This window comes from Diabrotica undecimpunctata, chromosome 2 (genome assembly GCF_040954645.1).
Source record: "Diabrotica undecimpunctata isolate CICGRU chromosome 2, icDiaUnde3, whole genome shotgun sequence".
NCBI lineage: Eukaryota > Metazoa > Arthropoda > Insecta > Coleoptera > Chrysomelidae > Diabrotica > Diabrotica undecimpunctata.
The window spans coordinates 9,877,754-9,905,184 of record NC_092804.1 but is presented as its reverse complement, the minus strand read 5'-3'; the positions used below and the strand labels follow the sequence as shown (position 1 = coordinate 9,905,184).

At 33.5% G+C, this 27,431-nt stretch overlaps 1 protein-coding gene across 1 annotated transcript in view; it reads left to right on the top strand.

Annotated features, from left to right (window-relative positions):
- The window catches only part of Rme-8 (receptor mediated endocytosis 8), a 52,090-nt gene that overhangs the window by 10,490 nt on the left and 14,169 nt on the right, over window positions 1–27,431 (top strand). Inside the window, exons 9-23 of the mRNA XM_072522227.1 lie at window positions 3,216–3,371; window positions 10,302–10,556; window positions 10,726–11,103; window positions 12,415–12,620; window positions 13,420–13,579; window positions 13,977–14,243; window positions 15,637–15,815; window positions 17,876–18,185; window positions 18,431–18,582; window positions 19,185–19,386; window positions 19,488–19,676; window positions 23,271–23,406; window positions 23,676–23,860; window positions 24,049–24,240; window positions 26,532–26,879. Of these exons, the coding sequence (XP_072378328.1) occupies window positions 3,216–3,371; window positions 10,302–10,556; window positions 10,726–11,103; window positions 12,415–12,620; window positions 13,420–13,579; window positions 13,977–14,243; window positions 15,637–15,815; window positions 17,876–18,185; window positions 18,431–18,582; window positions 19,185–19,386; window positions 19,488–19,676; window positions 23,271–23,406; window positions 23,676–23,860; window positions 24,049–24,240; window positions 26,532–26,879 (3,315 nt within the window). The remainder of the gene's footprint in view (window positions 1–3,215; window positions 3,372–10,301; window positions 10,557–10,725; window positions 11,104–12,414; window positions 12,621–13,419; window positions 13,580–13,976; window positions 14,244–15,636; window positions 15,816–17,875; window positions 18,186–18,430; window positions 18,583–19,184; window positions 19,387–19,487; window positions 19,677–23,270; window positions 23,407–23,675; window positions 23,861–24,048; window positions 24,241–26,531; window positions 26,880–27,431) is intronic.

Genomic DNA, 27,431 nt, shown 5'->3' with positions numbered 1-27,431 from the left:
GTAACAAGAAAGAGTACAACATGAAAAGAAGAGGTGCAACATAAGTGTGCAGAAGAAAGAAACGCGAGACATACGATTAAAAAAAATAGACGAGAAATTAAAAAAAAAATTCTATAGAGATTCAAGACAAAAGAGTTTAAACCTAGGGAAAGTTTTTGTAGAGATAAAGAAGTAAATTTCAGATGTAGATCCATTATATAGTATAAATATTTACAACATCCATCCAATTAACTGTGTTTTTCTCCAAGACTATTCAAAATTTCACCCAAGAATTAGACAATACATATTTAAGCAAGATTTAGAAAAGTATCTTCCCAGATGTCGCTATATATTCACCGATGCATCAAAGAGTAACAATAAAGTAGGTTGCGCTATATTTGACTCACATAATAACATTAAAAAATCTTATAAATTAAATGAAAAACTAACAATATATACGGCAGAATTAATCGCCATATTAGAAGCTCTTCTATATATAAGTAATATGAAAGTTACAGAAGAATAATTTGCAATTTGTTCAGATAGTAAAAGTGCTGTTATCAAAATAAAAAATATCCACCAGGTCAATAGTAATTATATTTTTACCAAAATAATTACTAAACTTCATGAACTACAATCTCAAAAGATTAATGTATCACTTGTTTGGATTAAAGGGCATTGTGGAATAAAAGAAAACCAGTCTTGGTTCTCAAGACTGTCGGGAAGTAAGCGGTTTTTCTCTGTATTGTGCAGATTAAGGTTCAACCATATTTTAACTCCGCAATATAAATATAAAATAAAATTAAGTGATTCTCCTAATTGTACATGCGGAGAAGAAGGTACAACAGAGCACATGATATTAGGCTGTTCTAAAATAAGTAATGAAGTAAAAGTATTAAGTGAAGAAATAACCAAAATACCCAAAATCACCAAACCATATAACCTAACCCAATTACTAAGTTCAGAAGATTGTAATATTTATCAAATTTTGTATAAACATATTTTATGTATTAGATTAAGTTTATGGCCTATGTTTTTTTTCCCTTCGTGCAAAGCCCTAAGTCTATCCGAGGTCCACCTGTCTTGTCACCTCGGGGGAACAAATAAGGTTCTAACCACCTTCTGATATCCCCGGGTGCTCTGTAGAGGGCTTCGAATATACTGTCGAGAGCTCCTCTACTTAAGTCCATTTTCGGGTTATGGACTTGGAAAATATTTATCTTCGGTGTCTTGCCTTGAAAAAGGCAAGATATTTCTTACATGACAATTTCTTCGTCGAAATAAAAACACCAAGTTAAGTTGAAATATCTCAGCCACAGAGTATAATTGGAACAGCAGGAAGCAGCGCCCCAAGAGCACTAAACTCTCGGAGAGCCCGTGAGGGACTGACTGACTGACCTGAAAATCGCCAATATTTATATGTGCCGTTCGAGCGATAAATAGGGATTTCCAGGACAAGAGCCAATGGGAAAATCCGAGGCGGAGCGATGCGCATCGAAATTCGTACTAGTCCACAGACTATGGCATTCGATGACAGTCTCGTCTAAATGCTCTGATCGACCCCTGAGCGTCAAATTGTATCCTAGTCTAAGATCCCAAATTATATAAGATAAAAAGATAGGAAAAAAAAACAAATAAATAAATATATATGTGTATATATATGTATATATAAAAAAAAAGAAAAAAATAAATAAAAAATAAAAGAAAAACACAACAAAAGGAAATAATTCAAAACAAGCTGAATATGTTATAAGAGAAATAAAAATCTAAGGTATAATTGTAAAATTAGATATATAGGAAATATTTCTTTGTAAAATTAGAGCAGGACTATGATTGTATAGCAAACGAGAAGAAAGCAAGGGTCACTTCTTTAGAGCTTCCGAATAAAAAATACAAACTAATCCCATAAAGGTAAGATGGCGAATGGACAGAGACTCCGAAGCCAATAATGCACAAACACACACACACAAAGAAGTAAATATCCTGATTGATGATGAAAGCATTCTAAGCATCTAGGAAAATTATTTCCATGAGCTACTAAACCATGATAATGTAGAGGAGAAAATGCACCTGCAATTCTATCAGCTGAGAGAGAAATTCATGGACCTTCCGAAAATGAAATTATAAGTATAAGTTCTTAAAAACTAATAAGGTACCTGGTACGGATACAATAACAGCTCAATTATTGAAAATGGAGGACCAGCACTATGGAAATAAATACATGGTTTAATCATACAAAATATGGGATGATGAAGCAATCACTGAAGAATGGAAATGGGGCCTGATACACCCCATTTACAAGAAAGAATACCGATACGGATTTTGGTCAAACCGATCTACTAGTGATCAGACAGACATGCTACGGCAACTGTTATAAAAGAACCACAACATCGACATAAAAAGTCTATTTCAAATAAGCCTTTGCCACTATAAACAGGAAAAAACTATCTGAAAGCCTAATGCTTATGGGTAGCTTCTAAAATGCTAGGAAAGAATTCGAACATGTAAAATTGTTACAAAATACTAATAAGATTCATTGTGACTTATGGTTGATGCATGTACCCTGATGAACCAAAATTAAGACACTCTGAAAAGTTTTGAAAGGAAAGAGCTCAGGAAACTGTTTGGACATGTCAAGGAGCAGAATAGGGGCTAGAGAATCCGCATGACCTTTGATCTCGACGAGTAAACATGCTAATGCAGTAAAGTTTGTTAAATATCATAGAATTTGTTAGCTTGGCCACTTGCTTCGAATTAACAATGAAAGAAATACAAAAAAATCACGGAATGGAGACCAACCCAAAATAGACCACGAGGCCGCCCTAAAAAGAGTTGGCTAGAGAGTGTAGCGAATGATATAAGGATACACAGATGGTTGTAGCACTAAGAGAGGAAGAAGAAGAACTTAGGAGGTCTTTATTGATTTAAATCTATTATTATATGAAATAAAGACATACCGATGCTATGTTTAAAATATTTTCACTCTATTATCCACTTGTTATCGTCATCATCAACAGATATTCCATAGCTGTTCCAATGATGTCTACTTTAGCATTTATGAGTCATTGTTTGTAAATAATACATTTTTTATTTAATTTCTCGTTTTTCATTATTTCTAATTAAGACAAATTGGTTATTAACAGTAATATTAGTCTTTAATAGCAAAATCAAAAAATAGCATCTGAAAACACCATTGTGTATTATGTGTTAAACTAATGAACTTATTTTCATTTTAGGCAGTTGGAACTGGTGCCTTGATCGTATCGGCCATGTTGGATTTTTTAACGTTCGCCTTGTGTGTTCCATACAGCGAAACGACGGACGGAAAACACTTCGACACTCTTTTGGAAATGGTTTCCGAAAGAGGACGGATGTTGTTTCGTTTGTTTCAGGTAAATATTTTTGTTTTCTTTGTCTTATTAAGACCTATTTTCAACTACCATTGTTATCTATACCCGTGAATATAGAGGCAGTGTACAAAAATTGGATTCGAGAAACAATAATGGAAATAACAACGTTAATCAGGTTGATATTTCTACTAGATATGGTAAACTAGCTTAAGTCTTAGCATCAATGTTAATAGTAAAAATCACATAGTCCTGTATAATCTTAGATCAAAATAGAATTTCAACGCAAAATCCTCGATATGTGTTAAATCTACAATGCCAAAAATCCATTAATCACAAAAAGGATGTGGACAATTTAAGCTCCATTTACACGTTTCTCCTAAAACAAAATATTTCTGGAATCAAAAAATTGTCAGCCATGTGTCTGAGTGATATACACTCTGCGTCATAGAAAACAGGCCACCACAAGTATTTAAAATATTTGCGAAATTATTATTTATTGCTACAAAATTAAGCATTTATTTTTTTGTATATTGAATTAATATTATTTTATTTTTAATGTGTCTTGGGTTATTTAAGTTAAATATATATTTAACTTAAAAATAGATATTCATAGAACCTATAAAACAAAACAATTTTGAAAAAAAGTTGTTTACAACTTGATCAATTTTCGAGAAAGCGATTGTTTTGAGAAATGTATGATATTGTAAAGGGTTCTAATGAGTTTTAAACGCATCTCAGATTACAGTAGCCGACTTAGTATGAAGTAGTCTTGAGTTAATAACGATGGAATTACTGGGAAGTGGATTAAGTCAAAGCAAGTTGCACGACAATTGAATGTTAGTCGTTCGACTGCACAAAGGACCCAGCAACGATTTATTGTGACAGGATCTGACCAACGACGACCTGGTACAGGTCCAAAAAGGAAAACAACCGCTAGGGAAGATCGCGTCGTCATTCTTGCTGCATTACGGAATCAGACCCAAACCGCTAGAATACTTCAAGGCCATTTAAAGCAAGCTCAAGGACCAGCAATCAGCCTTTCTACTATTCGGCGAAGATAATGGAGCAAGGTTTGACAGCTTGCAGTCCAGCAACAGGGCCCTTACTTTCCCCAGCTCACAAAAGACGACGACTCGATTTTGCCTGTGAGCACATCAATTGGACAGCAGACGATTGGAAAAAAGTATTGTTTACGGATGAGTGTAGAATGTCTATTTATGGTAAATATGGACGCAGTAAGGTGTACAGACGGGCTGGAGAACGTTTCGCTGGTTGCACTTGGCACCACGGGTTGCTTTTGGTGGTAGTTCAGTAATGTTTTGGACAGGGATTTCTTTTGATGTGCATACGGATCTCGTCGTGATCGACAGAGGTGCGTTAACAGCAGTAAGGTACATAACGGAAATCTTACAACATAACGTGATGCCCTATGCCGGATTTATTGGCGACGAATTCCTGCTAATGCAGGATAATGCGAGACCACACACGGCAAGGATAATAACGGAGTACCTTGACGAGGTTGGTATTCCAAAAATAGACTGGCCTGCTCAAAGCCCCGATTTCAATCCTATTGAGCATATATGGAGCCTGCTAAAAAGTCGCGTTAGGCGTCGCATACCTGCTCCAACAACACCTGTAGAGCTTCAGATGGCACTCATTGATGAATGGGCCACTTTTCCCCAAAGAGATATCCAAAACGTTATAAATTCCATGCCAAATCGAATGAGGAGTGTCATCCAGAATCGAGGTGGCAATACCCATTACTGAAAATGGATACCAGCTTTTTTTTTAATATACAGTTCATTGTTGTTTTAAAAACTGTAAGTTGATTTTTTCAATAAATTTCCTATTTTTCTTAAATTTTTTATTTTCGATTGATGTTTTACGATAATGATGTAATTTTATATTAAACGAGTTATTGATTCAATATACAAAAAAATAAATGCTTAATTTTGTAGCAATAAATAATAATTTCGAAAATATTTTAAATATTTGGGGTGGCCCGTTTTCTATGACGCGGAGTGTAGTTTAGATTTTTCAACTGAATGAAACAAAAAAAAAAACGAGTGTGGCAGTCCAGTGGGACTGCCGGTAGAAGTTATACTTCTATACACGCGTTCGCCGTTAAAAATTTATATAGGAGTCAATCTGCACAATCATAACATATGTAATGCTATAGGTAAGAGAGAGCAGAAAGAGAAAAATAATTAGTTATATAGGTATATGGTGCATCGTTTGCTGTATATAAACATTTGACCTGTAATAGGAGTATAGTAAATGAAGGATTGTATCAATATTTTAATGAAAAGATATATTTTTATTTTTATGTATGTATAAAAGGAGTTGAATGCAAAAAAAATTTTACACATACTCTGCAGTAAAATTCATTGTTTATTTTGTTATTAATATAAAAATTACAATACAATAAATACACTGCGACATAATTCAATATAATAATACAATATAAATTAAAATGTAATATTCATACTTATTTAAAACTGCCAATATACATAACTTACTTTACGAAGATAAAAATAAAAACCAACAACTCGGATTATGTTGTAAATTTTCATTTTATTTTAAAATTTATGTTTTTTGCGTATATTACATATATTTATTAAGATTAACGTGAGGTTTTTAAATATTTCAAAAATAAAAAGAAAATTCATAATTGGGATTCGAACTCACAACCACCAGCGTATGAACCAAACACGTAAAGGATTTGCCAATTAGACATGACATTACCGGATTTCAAAATTGACAGTTCTCGGTAAAACAGTGATTATTTTGAAATACAAAAGCCTAAAATAATTATAAACGTTTAATTTTAAATAATACAAAACATATCACATAAATAATAATATTAATACGTATTATATTATATATAATATTATATATATTTATATATATACAATATTATAATATAATATATATAATATTAAATATATATACAAAAGGAACATTTTTATTCTCGAGAGAGGAAGAGAGAGAAAATATATCTTCTGTCTCTCTCTTACTCATTATCTTACATATGTAATGGTTTCACAGATTCACTCTCATGCAAATTTCCAACGCCGACCGTGCGTATAGAAGTATAACTTCAAAAAAAAATTTAAAAAATCCGTTCTTCAATCGGACATATACCACAAACCACAACAGATAAGTTTTTCAAAATACGTCAGCTTTTAGAAGTTAAAGAAAATTTTAAAAAGTTTTACACTGTAAATGAATACTCCATTGATGAAACCATGGTAGCGTACAAAGGAACACGAGCTGGAAATTTACTTCAGTATATGAAAAGCAAGCCGCAAAAATGAGGTTACAAATTTTTTATCCTATCAGGGGTGTCTGGTTATATTGTGGATTTTATTTCATACCAAGGTTCCAGCACCTTAGAAGAGTTAAACGGCACACCTAATGAACTAGCGAAGGAGGAGATAGGACTAGGTGTGGGTGCAGCTGTTGTTACAGCTTTATCAAAATCAATACACATTCCTATGAAGTCAACAGTCAATCTTTTTTGATGTAGTCACCCCTGCTCTTTCCCTAACCACGTCGTTTCTGATCTTGCCCCTTCTAGTTTCACCCAAAATCCACCGTAGCATTTTCAATTCAGCTACCTCCGTCTTCTTTTCCAACACTCTTTACAGGCCACACTTTCTACCATACTGTGAGTAGAGTAGAGTATTTATTTAACTACATAACACACATATATTGTTTGTGGCAAGTCAAAAAAATATATAGTATATAAAAAAGGAATATAAAACGTAACTTAAATATATACAAACAAGAACACATATTAAACAGAAAAAGATTTATGGCAAAGTTGCGGTAAGCAGTTCAGTGGATGTTCTGAAATGAGTCATACAGGGTGGTGAATCGTCAAATGGGCCATAGGAAACCCAGTGGAAATTTCTAAATTGTTAAATTCCTGTTTCCCTAATTATTTTACACCAAAAATCAAGAAAAACTATTTGTAGAGGACTGAAATATGTATCGAAAACAAATGTTAAAATTGTTCTACGAATTAAACATATTCCAAAATTTTGCAAGAATATAATACATTTTTCAGGCCACCCCTTAAAGTCAGGCCACACGCTGTGCAAGAATGTATATGACATGTTGCGTTTGGTCATATTGATGTTTCTGATATTTGACAATATTTGAATTGCCAAAATTTTTATTTTGTGATTTATTGTTTAAAAAACAATAAAGTTGATTAAAAATGTATTTAGTTGAGGATAAAGTAGCAGTAATAAAAATGTTTTATTTAGGCAATAGTATGGGTCTGTAATGCTTATCGATCTGTAATTGTTAGTTTTTAAGGAATCACCTTTTTTTTAGATTGGTAGTACTTTTGAGTATTTTAGTACTTCTGGAAATACTTTAGTTGATAGAATTAAATTAATAAGATGAGTGAAAGGTGTTAAAACTATTTGGTAAGTTTCTATTAAAATTCCTCGGAGAAGGATAATTTCTATAATTATTGAAGAGGATATCGACATTAATGGTAGGAAGAGATGTAATTATATTCTCTGCAATTGTAGCGATTTATTTCATCTGGAAGTAGATCAGGTTGTACCGAACTGGATCTTATGTTGTTGCTTTCGAAATTTACTATTTTCCAGTAGTCTCTAGGTTTATTATTAGAATTAGTAATAAAATTACAGTAAGCTGACTTATTAGCAATTTGCAATAGTCGATTATATTCAAATTTTTGCTGTTTATATACTTTGAACAAATCGGGATCCTTAGTGGCATCTGTAAGGTGTTTACTAAGAGGAAGATTAGATCTGTAAGACCTTAATTCATTATTAAACCATTGCATGGGTGTTTTTTCAGCAGTTTGTCGTACTTTTTTTGGTGGAAAATGCTTTAATATTAAATTGTTATAAATTTCGGTAAGAAAGACTCAAAAAATCAGGATGCTTATTAACCCTTTAAGGAGCAAAACTTTTTTTACGTCGTTCAAAGCTTATATTCAGTAAAACAATGCAAAACAACTATAAATAGAGTCATAATGTATCCTCTTAGTATTATGTTTTTTTCTTTGTTGAACAGGACCTGGTAGATTTTTCAACCAAAAAAACCATTGCGGTCCCAACGACTTTGAAAATTTCACCGGTTGAAAAATCAACCGCTTGTTCAATTTGTTAAGGAAATTGTGTTACTAAATAAAAAACCCACTTTAGACAACGTTTTATTCAAAAGACAATTATTACAAATGGAAAGGTGTAAATCATTCCAAACAAGGGGCAACATCACATTTTTTGCATATCATGTGAGATCGCTTTGGCTTCTTCTCTGTGCTACAGAAAGCACATTGCCGAGAGGTACCTTTTACAGGTAAATGTTCACCAACCATCGAACTTCTAACCACAGGATCAGTAGACACCTTTCGTCCTTCAATCTTGTTTATTTTACAAAATGTTGTTGCTACATGACCCCTTTCGACTCGAAAAATTATGTATGAACTCATTGGCAAAAAAGCTGCGGTATGCCAAATGTGACATAGGCTTTGGTGATTTTTTTTTTCATTCCAAGATTATACAATATATAACTGTTTACTACTGTAGCATTTAGGAATAGTACAATAGTTTCATCCACCATTTTCTGGATTTCCATGAGATCGTAGCAAGAAAGCATTTGATCGAATGTGTCGACGCCCCCCATAAACCGATTGCAATCACAAACTGCTTTTGGGCATTTAATTTACCACCATCTTCTGAGTCTATGGCTTGGTCATCAGTTATACCATCAATCCATTTGTAGATTTGATTGGGATCTAGCTCTTGTAGCTTATCAATCCTGAGTCTGGACATTCTGAAACAGAAACTTCATTTACTATAACAAAAAATTTAATGTTTCTGTTATTATCAATGCTTTATAATTATTATTTTGTTATAATAATTGCTATCATTATTATACAGACAAAATAAATAATTGCCAGTTTCAAATCAACTAACATGTTGGTAGTATGAACTGGATATAACATGATATAACATCTTAGCCGAAACTTTATATACTAATTTAGGATTTTATTTCATACATATAATGTTTAGTTAATGAAAATAAGCTTAAAGAATTTTTCTAAAACTACTAATTGGAAAATTAAAACAGAAATAAAAGCACTCGTAACCTAAAAAATTGCCGTCTAACAATATTTTATTGTGTTTATCACTAATAAGCTGCATTCCTTTTGCTTTACATAATGTGACAACGTTCTGTATAAACAAATATGATATAAAATAATTAAAACTTACCTAAATAACGGTTTTTTTTTTCATAAAAATCAGGCAATTGAAACAACAAAACAGAACACATGTAAGACAGATAGTACACTAAAGGCGCACTGGTTGAATTATAAACCACTTTTCATTTTACCGCGCTGAATGATGAATTATAAACCGCGCGTTTTCATTTACCGATACTGACTCATCGAAAGATCGTTCCTTAGACAGAATCGTAATAACTGACTTATTCACAAACCTGTGCGACATTAAGAAGTCAGTGATTCATAACCGGTTGATATATCGACCAGAAATCGTTAAAGAGTTAATATCATAGAAAAAGTCCATATTTGTACTAGCTAGCGCACGTTTAACCTTCTGTAAACCAGAAGAAGTAATAAACCATTGACATGTTTGATTAGAGTCAACAACTTTATGCCCAGAGTCAATAAATAAGAATTGAGCTCGATGGTCAGAAAAACAAGGTTCAAACCTGTCTATACAGGATCTGATTACACGAAAGCCATTTTGTTCTTCTACATCTGTCATCTCCTTTTCAATTTTTGTGTTTTAATATTCTTCCATGGAGTCTTGAGAGTGAATATATGACACTTAGGCTTCTCTACTTAAAACAGTTTTTTTTATCTCCTTTTTTTGTAGATTTTTTTAGGTGGGATGAGGAGTAGGAAAAGAAAGGGGAAAAAATGAAATAAATATTAAATGCTCGTTGTATTGGTTTTAGCATCCATCAATGGCGATAGTAAAAGGAGCTGGCCTAGTTATGCGTTCGATTATCGAAGAAGGAGAGTCCGATGTAGCAGAAAAAATGCAAAACTTGGCCCTTGCCGAAGGAGCTTTACCACGACATCTTTTGGCTGCTCTCTACACTCAAGGAACCGACGGCAGACTCCTGACGCACAGACAGTTATCTAGACATTTAATCGGCCTTTGGGTTACGGGAAATCCCATTGCCATGGGTTTATTGAAGAGGATCATGGTAAGTTACATTGGTTTAGCTTTATCTTTATCTGTTTCCTGTTTGAGTAAATTGGTCTAAAGTGATATCCATTCCATTTATTGGTGTTGAATATATACTAGTGGATTTTAATTTATTAGATATTAATTTTGTTATATAGTAACAATATTCTTCCATTTTCTGTTTTCAGCCAACGGGATTGATAGCATTTTTGGACTCACAAGATCAAATACCGAAAGATGCAGTCGAACAAGAGATGTTAAATAATAGAGATAACCTCAAGTTAGCCCAAGATCATGCGAACAAGATAAAAAGAAACCCGAACTGGGTAGCCGTAGAAAGACAACTTAAACTTATGGAAAAGCGAGTCGAACATTATACCAATCTAGCTTTACAGCATTGGGGAACTACCGTAGGTATTCAGCTGAAACGAGAGGAGAAGATCAAAGAACGACCGATTGTTTTGAGGAGAAGAAGGGAGAGGAAAAAAGCGGAATCTAATTGGCCGCTTTTTTATTGGAATTTCAATAGGGACCATTCCCTACCTAATTTGATATGGAACCATAAGGTAAGGGTATTGAATTCTTGGATATACACACTATTCGTACCCACGTCAGAAATCAAAATGGTACGGAAATACAATTAAAACACAGCAACAAATTGGCGGCGGCAATGAAAAATCTGATGATAATCTTGTGATAAATCCAAGTATTTTAAAATATTACTAGGTTACTTCTTCCCTTCTTCCAACGTTGCCACATTGAATAATTGTCCTGATTTTTAATGACACGAATATCTTTATCATCTGTTCCTATATTTTTTAGCATCTGCATTAATTTTATATGCTCTACTGTATCGAATGCCTTTTAGAAGTCCACGAAGCATGCAGATACATATTTTCTTTGATCACGACATTTTTGTAATAGGATTTGTACGTCGTTGGAACGGAGTTGGGGGGAGGGGGTACTTTGCTTATTACGATGGTATACGACAGCAGGTAGGGGCCATGAGTGTACATCCGACGTTTAGTGTATTTCAATTTGTTAATATAATAAATATAATTTTTTATTGGCTTCTATCAGAGGGCAGCATTATTCAAAGTATCGGATCCATTCGTAAGTTATAGTTAATTTTAAAAAATCCAGAAAAAACTTTGGAATTTTTTTAAAAATGACTGAAAAGGGGGGTCATGGGTTGCAATTGCGACGTCGACATGAGGGAGAGCTTCGACTGTAAACGACGCTTTACGATGCAGGGGAGGGGTATTAAAACGTCCAAAATTGTTACGACGTAGTTTTTGGATGTTTCCTTAGTCGTTTTAAGAATGAAATGGATTGTATTATATAAGACTTCAATTACCAGTAGGTTAACCAATCAGCGACTATCGTTATATCGCTGTCTTTGTTCGATGTATGATCTTGCGTATGGACAGGCGGCTTAAGTTCATCGTTTCTGTAAGAAAGAAACGTACTGTGAAAAATAATTCGTGAATAATGTCATACTTGTGCAAAAATTCAGCGGATGAACTGTAATTTTACTTCATGTGTACTTGAAATCTACTGTGGTGATTATCACCACATCTACTGTGGTGATAACATTGAAACCAGAAAGCGGAAGACAAATTATACTGTTTGTCACAGTACTGTAAAATGCGCTTTATCATTGACCTTGTGGTTGCTGTTTTCTCTCAGCGGCGAAACAATCTTTTCTGTCTTTGTTGCCATGCTCTCTCTTCTTGATATGCGCTTATTACGGATAAAGTGTATTTGGACTGTTTGTAACAACGATCAATCGCGTTACATAAAATCACAGGAGTATATCCAAGTATACAAATTTTTTATACCATGTCAAATGTGTACATATAATGGCTCTTTTTTAGACTAGAGAAGAATTGAGAAGTGCCTTAGAAGCGGAAGTACGGAATTTCTCGTCAGACAGAGAATTGGCGCATTTGACTCTTGTAGCTTGGAACCATCAAGAATTTGAAGTAAATTATGCCTGCCTTGCTGATGAAGTTAAAATTGGTGATTATTACTTAAGACTGTTATTAGAAATTAATGACGATGATTCTCCAATTCGTAGAACGTAAGTAGTCGTAAAAATACACCCACCCAAAGTAATCCCACATAATTACCGCGCTTCTTATCATGTAATATAATTTACAAGTGGCGCCTGCCTATCGGCGAAAAAGGTCGTTCGGTGTTTTGCAGATCTGCGAACAGATGGCGCCATTCTTAAATATAATTAAATTACTTTAATAGAATATAATTAAACTATTCAAAATATATTTAATACTTTATAATCATTTTTTAGTAAATTTATAAAGGTCGTCCATTTGTCTGCTTGTCTAGCATCCGTCTCTGCTCGCGAAAAACTTAAAATCTCGAAACCTATTCAAGCAATTCAACCAAACCAAATGTTAATTTCAAGTAAACGCTTATATGGAATTCGTAGAGGCAGTAATTGGAATATTGTAATATTCACCCAGAATGTTGGTTCTTTTACCTTTGTTATTTAGTTAACTACAACTATAAGAAGCCGTTTAATATTTACAGTGGAAGTGTCGCTATTTATTTTGTCAAATGATAACATTTTGATGGTCGAAATTTTCGGACGTGAAGATCGTTTAAAGTGGGCTGTTGTACTAAGTCAGAAGAACTCGCACTGTGACCATTTTTAGTACCATAGAGTTCTGTACATATGAACATGTATCAAGACTTTAGAAATTTTCTTTCAAACATTATCGCGGGGACGGACGGACGGACGGGCAGGCAGATAACTTCATAATTTATAAAAAGTTAAAGAGGTCAATAAATAAGAGATTTATTTTATTTACTTGCTGCTAAAATGGATTCTTCTAAAACGGCTATCTCTTTTATTTCAGATATGAATTTTTTAATGACTTATATCATAGGTTTTTGTTAACTAATAAAGTTGAAATGAAATGTTTATGTCTCCAAGCCATGTCAATAGTTTACGGTAGATATTTTGAAGATATTGGACCGTTCAGTGATACTAAGTATATCGTAGGGATGTTGGAAAGGGTAAGTATCTCTCATACTGCATTAATTAGTTTTTTATTATATATATGAAAGTAGACGATTGCATTTCTTTTGAATTCAAGCACCACCTTCACGTGTTTCGTAGTATTGACCTCTCATCAGGAGCACTTGTGGTAGCTTGAACTGAAATGAAATTTTCCCAACTATGTAGCCGTTATACTAACACAATATGTCTGACTAAGCTAGTAGCGACCTTTATATGAAGCAACGAGAAGTCAGGAGACTTCTCTTTGATGGCAAATTAGGTGAACTTGGATTTGCAGTTCATCTAATTCGCCATCGAAGAGAAATCTCCTGAAGTACAATAATTTTTGTTGTAATAAATACCGATTCTTTTTATTAACCACTTTGAGGTTTATATATTTGACATTTTTTTCAGTGTGTCGATCGTTTAGAGAGGGATAGATTAATAATGTTTATTGAAAAGTTAATATTACATCACAGAAACGTCAGAGATATTCTCGATGTAGGAGGCGTTCAAATTTTAGTGGACCTAATGACATTAGCACATTTACATACGTCAAGAGCCATGATACCGACTCAAACCAATGTCATCGAAGCCGGTCCCGGTATGAAAATTGCCGAAGAAAAAGAATGGTATTACAATCGTGATAAGGGGAGGGAAGGACCCGTTTCATTTAGTGAGGTGAGTCTAATTGATAATTTTTTGGGATTTTTGTCGTATAAGCAGTTTTTCAGTTTTAATTAATTGTTTGGAGTCAGTTGTATGCTTGTTCGGTAGTAGTTAAGTAGCATAAGAGCATAGCATAAGTAAGCAAAAGATTTCATTTTGATATTACCGAATTTAATATTCCATATCCCCTGGATAATTCCGGCTCAAAGGACCAAATTTTCTTCATTTCACTGGGCTCCGACGAAAGAATGAAAACTGGAATAAAATTACTAATTATATTAGATATCAGTTTTGGACTGTTCAGTTTTCATAGAATTTTCATAGGGTTTTACGGGACAATCTACACAGTTTTCTTTTTATATGATTATCTCCCTGTGTAATATAAAAATATTTATTTACATAATTTTTTAATACGACTAACACAAAACCCTTAACCCTTTCGATACTGTTGCCGTACAAGTACGATTTTCATTTGCAGCTTTGATGAACGAGAGCCGTACTATTACGCAAATTAATCTTCATCGCCCGTAGCGAAAGGGTTAAAAGTCTGAAAAATACTTTTTCTCGAAAGGTGGTTAATGCAATCTCTCCATTATTGATGGAGTGAATAATTGTTGAACCTGGGAACTGGTTCTGTAATAAGAGCTCTAGGGTTTCCTTCTTAGATTCGGCAAAGGTGCCATCAGGTTTTTTTAGTGGGTCTGGTCCCTGTGCCCTTGGAAAGAATTTTGTGGATTTAAGTGCTGCCAGGTATATTTGAAGTACTCTGGCAGAACCTCCTTCAAGATTCCCTTTTGGTTCTTTTTATCTTTTAATTATTTTCAGTAAGAGTTTTACTGTGTCTCAGTTCCGTAATTCTTTGGCTTTATTCGACAGCTTGCTTACTTATTTTCTTAGTTTTTCCAGTTTTCTGCTCCACCAAGGCCTTTGTCTATTTTTCGTCTTGGTTTGAACAGTTCTCCTGGTATGATGCGAAACTTGCTTCCCTGATTCGATCGTTCGCCTCTTCAATATCTAAATTTATTTTGATATTACTAATTGTATTTCCTGTCTTTGCTTCTAAATCGGTTGGGATCCCTGTAGTTAATTAAGGGTGGCTTTCGTGTATATAAGGTAAAGTCAATATGTCGATGAACCGAGCTCTTTCAATATATGCCAGTTAACAATTTTGTTGCTAATTTCTTCAGTACTTATAGTTATATCAATAACTTCCTGACTTTTCTTCTTAATAAAGGTAGGTTCATTACCTGTATTATTCAATATGAGCCTTTATCCTAGAATGTAGTTAAAAATTTACTCACCTCGTCCTTATACTATTTTTAGAAACCCTTACAAATAATTACACTTTGCCAGAAAAACTAATTTTCGTAAGTTGCTGTTTATCTGAATAATATTTATATTTTAGATGAAAGACTTGTACGAAAAAGGAAAAATTAATCACAAAACTCGATGTTGGGCAATGGGCATAACCGGATGGCGACCCCTATCTCAGCTACCTCAATTGAAATGGTACCTTTTAGCCAAAGGCTCGCCTGTACTAAACGAAAGCGAGCTGGCGACGTATATATTAAATATTTTAATAAAGTAAGTATCCGCAATACATAATTGCTTCGTATTCTATCTACTCTTTCACGTTGTCACTAAGAAAGTAAAAATTTCAATTAACCGAAATAATTCTCTTTGTAACAGATTAACTGTGTTGAAAATAAAAAAAAAAAAAATCGGTTGCCTGTAAAGTCGGTTTTACGGGCGAAGATTTTACGTGACAACGTCTTTTTCTCGGTAGAATATTTATTGATATGAATATTATTAAATTGCACAATAGTTGTTTGCAGTTGAAACGCGCTGTTTCTTCTCAATCGACTGAATTACGATTGATTGCAGAGTGATTTAAACTAATAATTTACTTAACACTATCAACATTTGTCAATAGTATGACATAACCTATAAACTCAGTTTCTCAACTTTTGTGTCAATCTAACAATTAATCAATCAATCATAGTTTACGATAATGAAATATTAGTGTACAATTATTTACCTTTATTGTTGTAGTTGTTGTAAATGACGAATTTAAGCACTCCACATTTTCACTACAGACACAGCTGACGATACTTTAACCACACGTGTGAACTTGTATTATGACGCTTTCTCGGTTTTCCAACGCCAAGAACGCTCGAGAAAGACAGAGACACAAGCACGCACCGATTCAACGCGCCTAATTCTCTAGTGCTGCGCGCGCAGCGGACCGATCATGTTTGAGTGGGAGAGAGACGCAAGGCATTCGCCGGTCCGGCGGGCCTCTCTCTCGTTCGGTGACTCATCGTAACAGACTGAGCGGGCGTTACACTTTTTCATGAGTGACTCCGAGCCACAACCTAATTTAAGACGTTGTCACGTCAAAAACATGCAATCAAATCAGAAATTTTAGTTAAATATGTGCAAACAATACAAAATTTATTGTTTAGTTAATCCATTTCGATTTAAACATGCCTAACATAGAGACTGTACAAAAATATTAATTAATATTAAATATTTACTAAGAAATAATGAAATATGCACTTTAATAATATATAACAAAACGATTTTTAATATTAAATTCTATTATTTAACGAAATTCGGTCTCTTATATTATTAAATAAACTTTCTTAAAGTGAAGGTAACATTACTTGATTTGGCTTAGAATAGAAGAAATGTACTCACAATAATTTAAATAATCTATTAATCAGATTTAGTTTGGATGGTGGGCTTCGACACCGGGTGAATCTTGAATGAAAGGGGAAAATCTAGACTTTGGGGAATTTGGGGACCTCCAAACTAGGAATTCTAAGATAAAAAGGGGCTTCATGCTAGGATTAATGATCCTCTAATTAGATGAGAAAATGCAAAAATAAAATTTGTGAAGGAGCAAAGGATGCAAAAAAGATTTTATCCCAAAAGGGGTCTAGGACAAATGTAGAATCGACGTTCATATCTTAATTGCAACACGGAAAACAAAGATAATTGAAAAGCTGTTTTTATACATACAAAAAATTGTCTGGGCAAAGTACTGTTTCCGAATTTTTACCGAAACTTTCAGAATTTTTGGGTGGCCCTTAACGATATGGTTTAAAATAGATTATTTAGAATATTTAAAAATAAATAGATACTGGTGGGTTCTATGTAGATCTTTTACAGTAACGGGGTCTTTGGCGGCATTATGACAATAGCTTTAAAGGAATTATTTAGAATATTTGCAAACACATCATTTTATGATAATATTAAAGCGGTAACTGCGGATTATGCCGGTAGTTGAACTATCCTGGGTGGTAAAAATATAAGGGAATTTTATTAAGATGGCATAAAATGATTTCTTAAAAAACACGTACAAAAAAATTAACTATATACTTAGTGTTATACAAAATTTAATACAATAAATGAAATTTAGACAAAATGTAACGTATTGTCTTTTCGACTCATAAGTTTACAATTATGAATCTCATTGCAGATAATTCAGAAAAGCATAATTGCATTTTGAACAATCGCTTTTTGTTTTGATTGTGCAGAAAATATATTACACACATGTTTGCTAAGAAATTTGGGCATATATTTTTAATATTGTCTTATTTGTTTTATTGTAATTAGCTGTAACATTTTCTTCATTTCAGAATGTGTCAGTATTTCCCAAGTCGAGACGCAGACGACGCTGTGATAAGACCTTTACCCAAAGTAAAAAGACTGTTGTCGGATCAGGCAACCTTGCCAAATATCGTACAGTTGCTCCTTACTTTTGATCCTATCTTAGTTGAAAAGGTGGCTACTCTTTTGTGCGAAGTAATGACAGACAATCCAGAGATGTCCAAACTATACACTTCCGGTGTGTTTTACTTTATTATGATGTATACGGGTAGTAATGTGTTGCCTGTTGCGAGGTTTTTAAAACTAACACATTTGAAGCAAGCGTTTAAAACTGAAGAGGTAATTGATTGTTTTTTTGCTTCATTCTAACCAATTTATTAATAAAAAATGTGCATTATTGGTAGCTAGAGCAATTTTGTTAACAGATTGTAAAATATATGTAATACTCTATTCCTGCTCATCGTATCGATTTTTTTTCCGTTCATGAAAATAATTAATTATTTCGAGTCAAAAACTGGAACAGTTAATTTTTGTAGCTCCTTTGATTTTTATATTTGTTTTCTTCTTTAACCATTATTTTTTAGGAAGCATCACCGATTATACAGAAGAGTATTTTAGGAAGGCTTCTTCCTGAAGCAATGATACATTATTTAGAAAATTATGAAGCTGAAAGATTTGCCCAAATCTACCTAGGGGAGTTTGATACACCAGAAGCAATTTGGAATTCTGAAATGAGGTAGGTTAAATGTAGAAAATGTCTATCAAAGCATGTATGAAGTTAATATTAAAGATGTTTTGATGCAAAAATAAGTAAATTTCTTATAATAGGGCGTAAAATATACCACATTACTAAAGTCACGGGCTGACATGTAGATGACATCATTAATAAGCAATTTATATGATTTAAGAGACAGTACTAACCTTCAAAAATCAAAATTTGAGCACAATCGGGCCATTAGTTTAAAATTACATTAGTTTAAGTGACTCGCTTGACAGTAGGGAACCGCATTGATTCCCGATAGGAAAAAATGCTGTTCAACAAAGCAATTTTTTCGTAAGTATTATTCGGATTTTACTTTTACTACTGTTTACTATCGAAAACATCGGTTAAAAGGTGGCAGGTCGATTTAAACTCTGTTATTTATACAAGTAAAGCCGAGCCCCACGTTGGGCGCCAATTATTTTTAGAAGAAAAATAGTAAAACTAAATAGAGGGCTAAGAAATAAATAAAATCAGACGAAATTAGAGAAAAAATTAAAATCAAAAGAAAAGTAACATACATGTGGCATTTACAACGTTGTAATATACCTACCAGTATCCAGTTTTTTATATTTTAGGCGGATGCTGATAGAAAAAGTGGCAGCTCACATTGCAGATTTTACCCCTCGTTTACGTAGTCATACTATGGTCCGATATCACTACATTCCCATACCCGCCGTTAGATATCCACAGTTAGAACACGAACTGTTTTGTAACATATTTTATCTACGCCATCTGTGTGATACTCACAAATTCCCTGATTGGCCTATTCCCGATGCAGTAAGTTCAAGTTATTTTAAATTTAGAGTTCTGTTTTTTTAATTATTGAAGACGTTGCCGCAACTTCCCCACGACTCGATTATATAGTGCAAACATTCTAGGTTCGACTGCTGAAGGACGTGCTGGAAGCTTGGAGATCGGAGGTAGAAAAGAAACCCCCGTTAATGACATTACATGATGCATATACAACTCTTGGGCTAAATGACAATCATCACGATGAGGCTACTGTAAGGAAGGCGTATTACAAGTTGGCCCAGCAGTACCATCCTGATAAAAATCCAGAAGGAAGAGTAAGTATCGTTATTTCTTAAGATAATTGCAAATTATGTACAGCAAATCCAATCTTCTTCCAATCCAATCTCAAAAAACAAGATCTCTGATTTTCTCTGAATTTACGAAGGAACTTAGCTCTTAAAGCAACAATGCAGGTGCGTTCAATTGTCTTCGATTATTGTCCGTTTTGTATTTAAATTATAATTCTTTTAACAAAACGCTAACAGATGTTTTGCCAATAAATACAACTTCTTTGTCCCTTAATTCTTTACATATATTTTGCAGAGAAACACATTTCTCTAAATAAATAACATATAAGTGTAGAATAAATCGCACTCTGCTAACTAGTTCAATTTAAAGAAAATAAATACTTGTTTTTTATGTTTTAATTATATTTACTTTTTAATTTAAATTATTACTTTAATCATTTGTCAATTTCCACAAGGAAAATGAAATTCCTTGGTTGGCTGTACACCATGAATCACAAAAGTTTTATTTAAAAATCTTTTATAAAAGGTATATAATTAAAAATATGGGCCTGCGTAGCGCAAGCGGTAGGATGCTTGCCTCGTAAGCCGGTGGTCCGGGGTTCGAATCCCACCGCCGGCAAGAACATCTAGACATTTTAAAAATGTCTATAGGCCCCAGGTCGACTCAGCCTGAATAAAAATGAGTACCTTGGGTAAAACCAGGGGTAATAATAGACGGTTGAAGCGTAGCACTGGCCATGTTACCTTCCTTGTATACCGTAGGCCCTAGATATAGCAGACTACCCTGCTATACTCCCAAAGCCGCGACAGCGGTATAAAACGGGAGACTATTATTATTATATAATTAAAAATACCCTTTCGGGCTACCTCACAGAACTTTTTCGGACTAAAAAGTCTATCATCAATGCATTACCCGGAATAAGTATTACCACTTTTTTGCATTTACTAAAGTAATACTTATTCCAGGCAATACACTGATGATGGACTTTTTAATCAGAAAACGTTCTGTGATGTAGTCCGAAAGGATATTTTAAGTAGGTGTAGGTGTTTACGAATTAAGCAAACAGTTTCTAAAATATATAAAGAGAAAAGAGTTAAAATCCCGTGATTTTTTAAATAGCTTCTGCAATGTGTTATTCTACTGAGGCCAAAAATATATTAAATATATAATTACAATGCCTTGCAATTTAAGTAGTTAGTAAAAGGACGTAGTCAGATTTTTATGCGAGAAGATAGGGATACCAGCCATTTACAGAGTTACATTGTTTTCCCGTGTTTGTTGCCCTACAAACAACTAAATGGTAGTGCCATTCTAGTATAGTTTGTTTCACGAAAAATGGTTGAGTGTTTAATGGTTACCTGAGTTGATCCTATTGTGTATACAAGAGTCTCTCAATAAACTACCGAAGTACATAAGGTCGCACTTCAGAAAGTTTGTTAATTAATATATTTCATTGGTAGCTGTGTAATACACGATTATAAAAATTTATTAAATTATTTCATATGGTATTTTCAGGTTGTTCGAGTGAATATACTTGATAATTGAACAATTTTTTACAGGCTTAGGACTGTTAGCAAAAAACTGGCGTGTTTAAAAGTTTTTGCTCTTCCTAATCGGATATCGTTAAAAATATACAGTAATAATAGTTCTATTTACAGTACATACATACAAACGAATACATAATGTACAAAAAATAAATGAATTGAAAAAAAATATAGAAAAATAGTTAATATTTACAAAAAAAAAAATACCCAAAATAACCAAAATATATTTATAAATTCCTAAATACCTAATTCTGTTTTGCTGTCGCTATCCTCTTCAAGATTAATAACAATTGGTTCAGTTATGTGATTCAAAGTAACACATGAATTTTCTACGTTCATTACATGGCGTACTAAATTTTTCCAACTTTCTGGGGAGATATCATCAACACATTTCCTTATTAATTCGACTACACTACCACTTAAAGTCGGAGAAACATTTTGTGACCTAACATTTGACTTTAGTTGGTGCCACATATGCTCTATGGGATTAAATAAACAATAGTAGGGCGGAAACCGTAACACTGTATGTCCCATGTCCTCGGCCAATGCGTCACAAACATATACTTTTTTAATAGAAAATGATTTTAACACTTCTAACAGTTCATTTTTTAAATAACTTTCTTCAAAATATATATCGTTTTCTAACAGGTAGTTTTGAATTTCAATTTTCGTGTTATTTGCACTTGGAGACTTATGTAATTGACGACTGTGGTAACTTGCATTGTCCATTATTATCACACTATTTTGAGGAAGGTTAGGTATAAGACAATTCTTAAACCATTGCTCAAAAAGCTCTGCCGTTGAATCCTCATGGTAGTCCACGTAGGAGTCTTTAATGTTCTTTGCAGAAAGTCAAGGCATTTGGGATCCAACCATTTTCTGATCCTGCATGTAAAATTGTTATTCTTTTCCCTTTGTTTGATGGAGCTTTTGTTTGACACCTGTTGGAAGAATCGGACCATCCTTTGGATGGTGTTTCATGAGTGTCAAACCATGTCTCGTCCAGATAAATTATTGGTCGATCTTCTGTACGGTACTTTCTTATGGAAGTTATATATTCAGTACGCCACTTTTGTAAACGATGGGACTCCATAAGCACTTGCCTCTTGTCAATTGTACGATATCTGAAGCCCATTTTAGATAAAATCCTCCAAAGACTAATGCGGCTACAGTTTATTTGTGTATCATCATTAGTAAACCGTTGTTTTAAAGCATCTAATGTAGGTATCCGTTGCTCTTCGTACATTGTGTAAATTTTTCGTCTTATTAAGTCCTTATCACTTTCGTCAATACATTTGGTAGAACCGGCATCCTTACGCTTCCTTCTTGACTTAATGGGATTTGATGTAATTCTTTTCACTGTGGTTAGAGGTATTTTCGTTAAATCAGATATTTCACTGGCAGCAGTATTAGCAGTAAGTCCTCTTGTAAGTAAAGAACTATATATTGTTTTTACGATTTCTCTAGCGTCAGTAGATAAATGCTTTTTCTTTGCTGGAACACTGGAAGAAGCACCATCAATGTTTTTCCACGGACGCCACATAATGCTATTTTATAGGTATAAATAGGTATAACACTGGTAACACTTTCAACTAAATGAAACAAAATGTATATTTAAAAATTTCTCATCGGTTTTATGTACTTTTACAAATTATACAGAATAGAGGGAACCTGTATAATTATTCCAGAAAATAACGATCAACAAATTTATTGTGGTCATTAAAAGATCAAACATTGATAGTGAAACTCACTGTTAAAATGTTTACAACTTTAGTAAATAAAATGTATTCTAGTCGTTTTTATAATTTTATACGATTTTTTAATCGTTTTTATATTACCAGGAATTTATTATACAAACAAGATAACGACACTCCACACAGTAGCTTCAATTTTACCTGAATACTTACCTGCTCAACTAATGTTGACTAAGCCGGAGTACTTGCGGTCGGGTTTTATTGCAATTATTAAGCACTCAACCATTTTTCGTGAAATAAACTTTACCTATGTGAGATCTTTTTTTTTTCTGAAATAAAATTCAGTAACAACGATGCACTAATCTTTACTTTATACTTTTAGGAAATGTTTGAAAAAGTGAACGAAGCTTATGAATTTTTGTGTAGTCGAACTAGTTGGACAGGTAATGGGCCAAATCCAAATAATATTGTGCTGGTATTACAAACTCAAAGTATTTTGTTCCGAAGATATTCTGAAGGTAAGAAAACAAAAGTGACAGTTACAAATAACCGTTCTCTAAGATCGTGGCAATAAAACAGACGAGCGCATATTTGTTGAAATTGAAGATAACACTAATCAACATTTGGAAGATACTCCACTGAATGAGTATCTAGTTTCCCATTATTTCGCCAGCCGAGTCGAAAATATGTCATTTTGTGCATCTCACCATAAATATGCTTTTGTGTAATTAACATCAGTCTATCCATAACTGTAACTCACTTTAATAAATATTTTCTTACATTGTAGATTTGCAACCATACAAGTATGCTGGCTATCCCCAATTAATTAAAACAATTAAAATAGAAACTGCAGATGATCAATTATTTTCCAAGAATGCTCCTCTTCTTACCGCTGCGTGTGAACTGGCCTATCACACGGTGCACTGTTCTGCTCTAAATGCTGAAGAACTGCGACGTGAAAATGGTTTAGAGGTAAGTTTTTGAAAAATATAAGTACTTATTGCACGAAGTGCAAATTTAATTGTGTTAAAAACCTTACTTTGCATTGAGGGCAGTTAAAGCAATTATTCTTAGAATTTGTCAGTTGACAACCAGCATCACTACTAACACTGTGAACAAGTACAAAATTCCAATAAGAAATAACTATTATTTTGTTTTAGGTATTATTAGAAGCATATACTAGATGCGTTGATGTTCTCAACAATTCTTCAAAGCCTGACGAAGTACCCGTTCAAGTTTGCACACATATAACAAGATGCTTTACCGTGGCGGCTCAGTTCCCAGCCTGTAGAGAAAAAATGGTTGAACTGAAGCAGCTGGTACATGATCTATGTAGGCTTCTATACTTTAAGGTAAACAATTTATTTTATAAATTAAGTTATACGAGAGGTCTTCTGGAAGATTTTAGTAACGGACTGTGCATCAGCAATTGAACTGTGTTAAATTAAAAATCTTAAGTTTCAATGGGCGAGGGCAAGATGGATAAAAAAGGTTGAGAGAGCCTTAAGTGACTTGGACTGGAGAGGGGAAGCAGAATACATATATATCGTCAAGCACTTTAGACATGAAGTATTTTAGATGTAACTTTATGACCTGTAACCTCGGAAACCTTTTTTGGATGGCGCTAGAAAGGTCACCAATGGAGACACTGCGGACGACAACCAGATGGTTGGTGGAGAACGAGTCGTGGGTTCGAAACCAGCTTTTGATACCGGGGATGAGTCCCACGGACGAAATAAGTAAAGATAGGACAGGATAAGTTATATTAGAAAAGATACAGAAATAAACAGAAATATAGATGGGTAAAATTACCAAAGATAAGATAATCTAGAAAAAAGGCACCACTTAACTTTTTGGGGTTCTAGGGGAAAATTAAGAAACAAAAAGAGATAAGGAAAGATATTTATGTTCTGAGACCAAATCCAAGGAAAGATATCAACAGTTAATTATTAAATAAATTTTGTCAACACACTACATAAACAAATACTAAATATATTAGATGGACTCCCTCCACCTACTTTCCTACGAAACTTAATCAGCCTGATCTTTCTCCTGGTCGAAGGTATAATAATAATTTAATATAATAAGCAAATACTCAGAAGTATTATTTTATCAGTAAACTTATTAGTCGAGAAAAAAAATTCAAGAATAAAACAAAACAATATATTCAACAACACAGTTAAATAGGCGGCTGAATGTAAACACAAGTAAAAAATGCACCATCAATTAATAAATGTTTGTATACATATGGAAATAAACAGTATTATGCTCAAGAAATACCCTTACAGATACAATATAATAAAATCATGCACAAATTAAATTATCAGCGAAGAGAGCCTGGTAGTACTTAAAAAAATTCAACTAAAGCTGATTAAAGAAATCCCTCTTCGCTGTTTATGGGCTTATCTCGAGATAACGGGTACAGTAAATTTAAAAAAGGATAGCAATTATAGCAAATAAAACAAAATTAATTAACTTTAAATTCAAAAGAATACAAAAAGATTACAAGAATTCTGTAGTATAAAAATGAAACCAACCCGCACTTGGTTGTAAGTTAACTGTCTGTCTCGCACTGTTTTTAGTTTAATTAACTGTTCTTACTGAATATTGAATGTTCGTAATTATTATTTGTGAGAAGTTGTATATCAGTCTTAATAACTGATTGAAAGTTCGTATGAAAGAATTAAATGTTCTTTTAATTGAATTGATAAATCGCTAGTTAATCTTAACTACATGTGAAGAAATGGTTGACTCAGATTCATCCAGGATTGGGTAATATGATTACAATATTATTCGCCCAGATAATTGAAGGTAATATGATTACGATAACTTAGAATAAATCTCGATGACTGCTGCACTATTTCACTGATTCTACTATACTGTATTAGTATCAAGCACTGAAGTTAATCAAAATGAAGGTAGTTTATAACAATAAGATATTTCAAAGATTTAAGTGTATATACACTCAAAGAAAAAATTCACAGAGAACAATAAGATAAACAAGCGTCTTTACTCGAAGACTGTCCTGCCCAGAGTCAGTTTCGTCCTCTCCAAATTTAACAAGCTTCCAAAAAAAAAGTGGGATATCTCCCACTTAAAAATGACAACTTGCCTAAAACAACGCCATGGCTATTTTCATCTCTAGGAAGATACCCTAACATAGAGATGTTCTAGGTAAGTAACGGGGCTCTTATAGTTGGGAACCGTGAGAAAAGATAAAACCTTATGAATTAGGTTCTTCCAGAAAGACACTGTAAAGAGATTTTACGACTGTGTTTACCAAAGTTATCAAAATGACCCGCCTGGAACCGAAAAAGGTTAACAAAGCTCTACCATAAAATATTCTACTTCGGCCTCTTTTGATGAGTACGACCATCCGTACTTTGAGAACTCCGTGATAGTCGGTATGTTCCAATAAAATTTGCTAAGGGTGAGAGAGCCCACCCGCATATCTATTTGCGGATACGGCCATGGGCGTATCAGCAACAGGGGTAAAGGGATTAAAAATTATTTAATATTTTAATTATAAAAAAAAATGTTACAACCTACGCTCACAAGACCTGTCGTGAAATGTAAACAATAAATAAATATTAATAATTAAAGATCTTGGTTTAAGATTTTGACATTATGATATCTATTTTAGCACTTGACCAAACTTTGTTCCGTTGCAACAGAATGTGTTACTGCACTTTCCATGGATTCGATACTGCAAATGGAACTGCTTAAATCTGGCGCCTTGTGGCATCTGTTATTGTATATGTTCAACTACGATTTCACATTAGACGAGGGCGGTGTAGAAAAGAGTGAAGAAGCGAACAAACAAGAGGTCAGTAATATGCTTGCCAAGAAGGCGGTGCAAGCTTGTGCAGCTTTAGGAGGATACGTACAAGGTGATGATAAACCACCACCGAATTCACTTACAAGGGGTATTTTAAAAGAGCTGTTGACCGGCTATCTTAGCGAACAACTCGGAGATGAAAAACCAGAAGAGGTATGTATTATTAATTTTTTATTACTTCCGTTAAATCTGAAAAATGAGAAAATAATCCTAACCTATTCGGTGTGACAATATCTGTAGGTTTAGAGCTGACTAGTGCGTTGACACTTTATCCAATGTTGTGGTCTGTTGAGACCATACTACCTACTAGTTTTTAATTCTATTTCTTAGCATATAATTATTGTCCCTTTTTCTATTTTGAACCAAGTTCCTTATTATTGTTCATCTGATCTGAGTCAGGCGATTTGATAACTAGTATCGGATTTTTCATCCGTTCCTCTGTTCCTATGCAATAAAGTAAAAATTTAGGTCTTTACATATCTGTTTCTATATTTATAATCACTATAATCACATGTACAGTCTAACCGGACGATGACATACTTATTTGATAATCATATTAAAGTGCTTAACTAAGATCAACGACGATTGACTATGATGTCATCAACGACTATGATTATGATTGCATGTAATGCACGTAGATATAATTATAATCAGTCATTATTAGGATTTTTAGATGCTTCCTTTTTGGCTAGTACTTTTTTTATT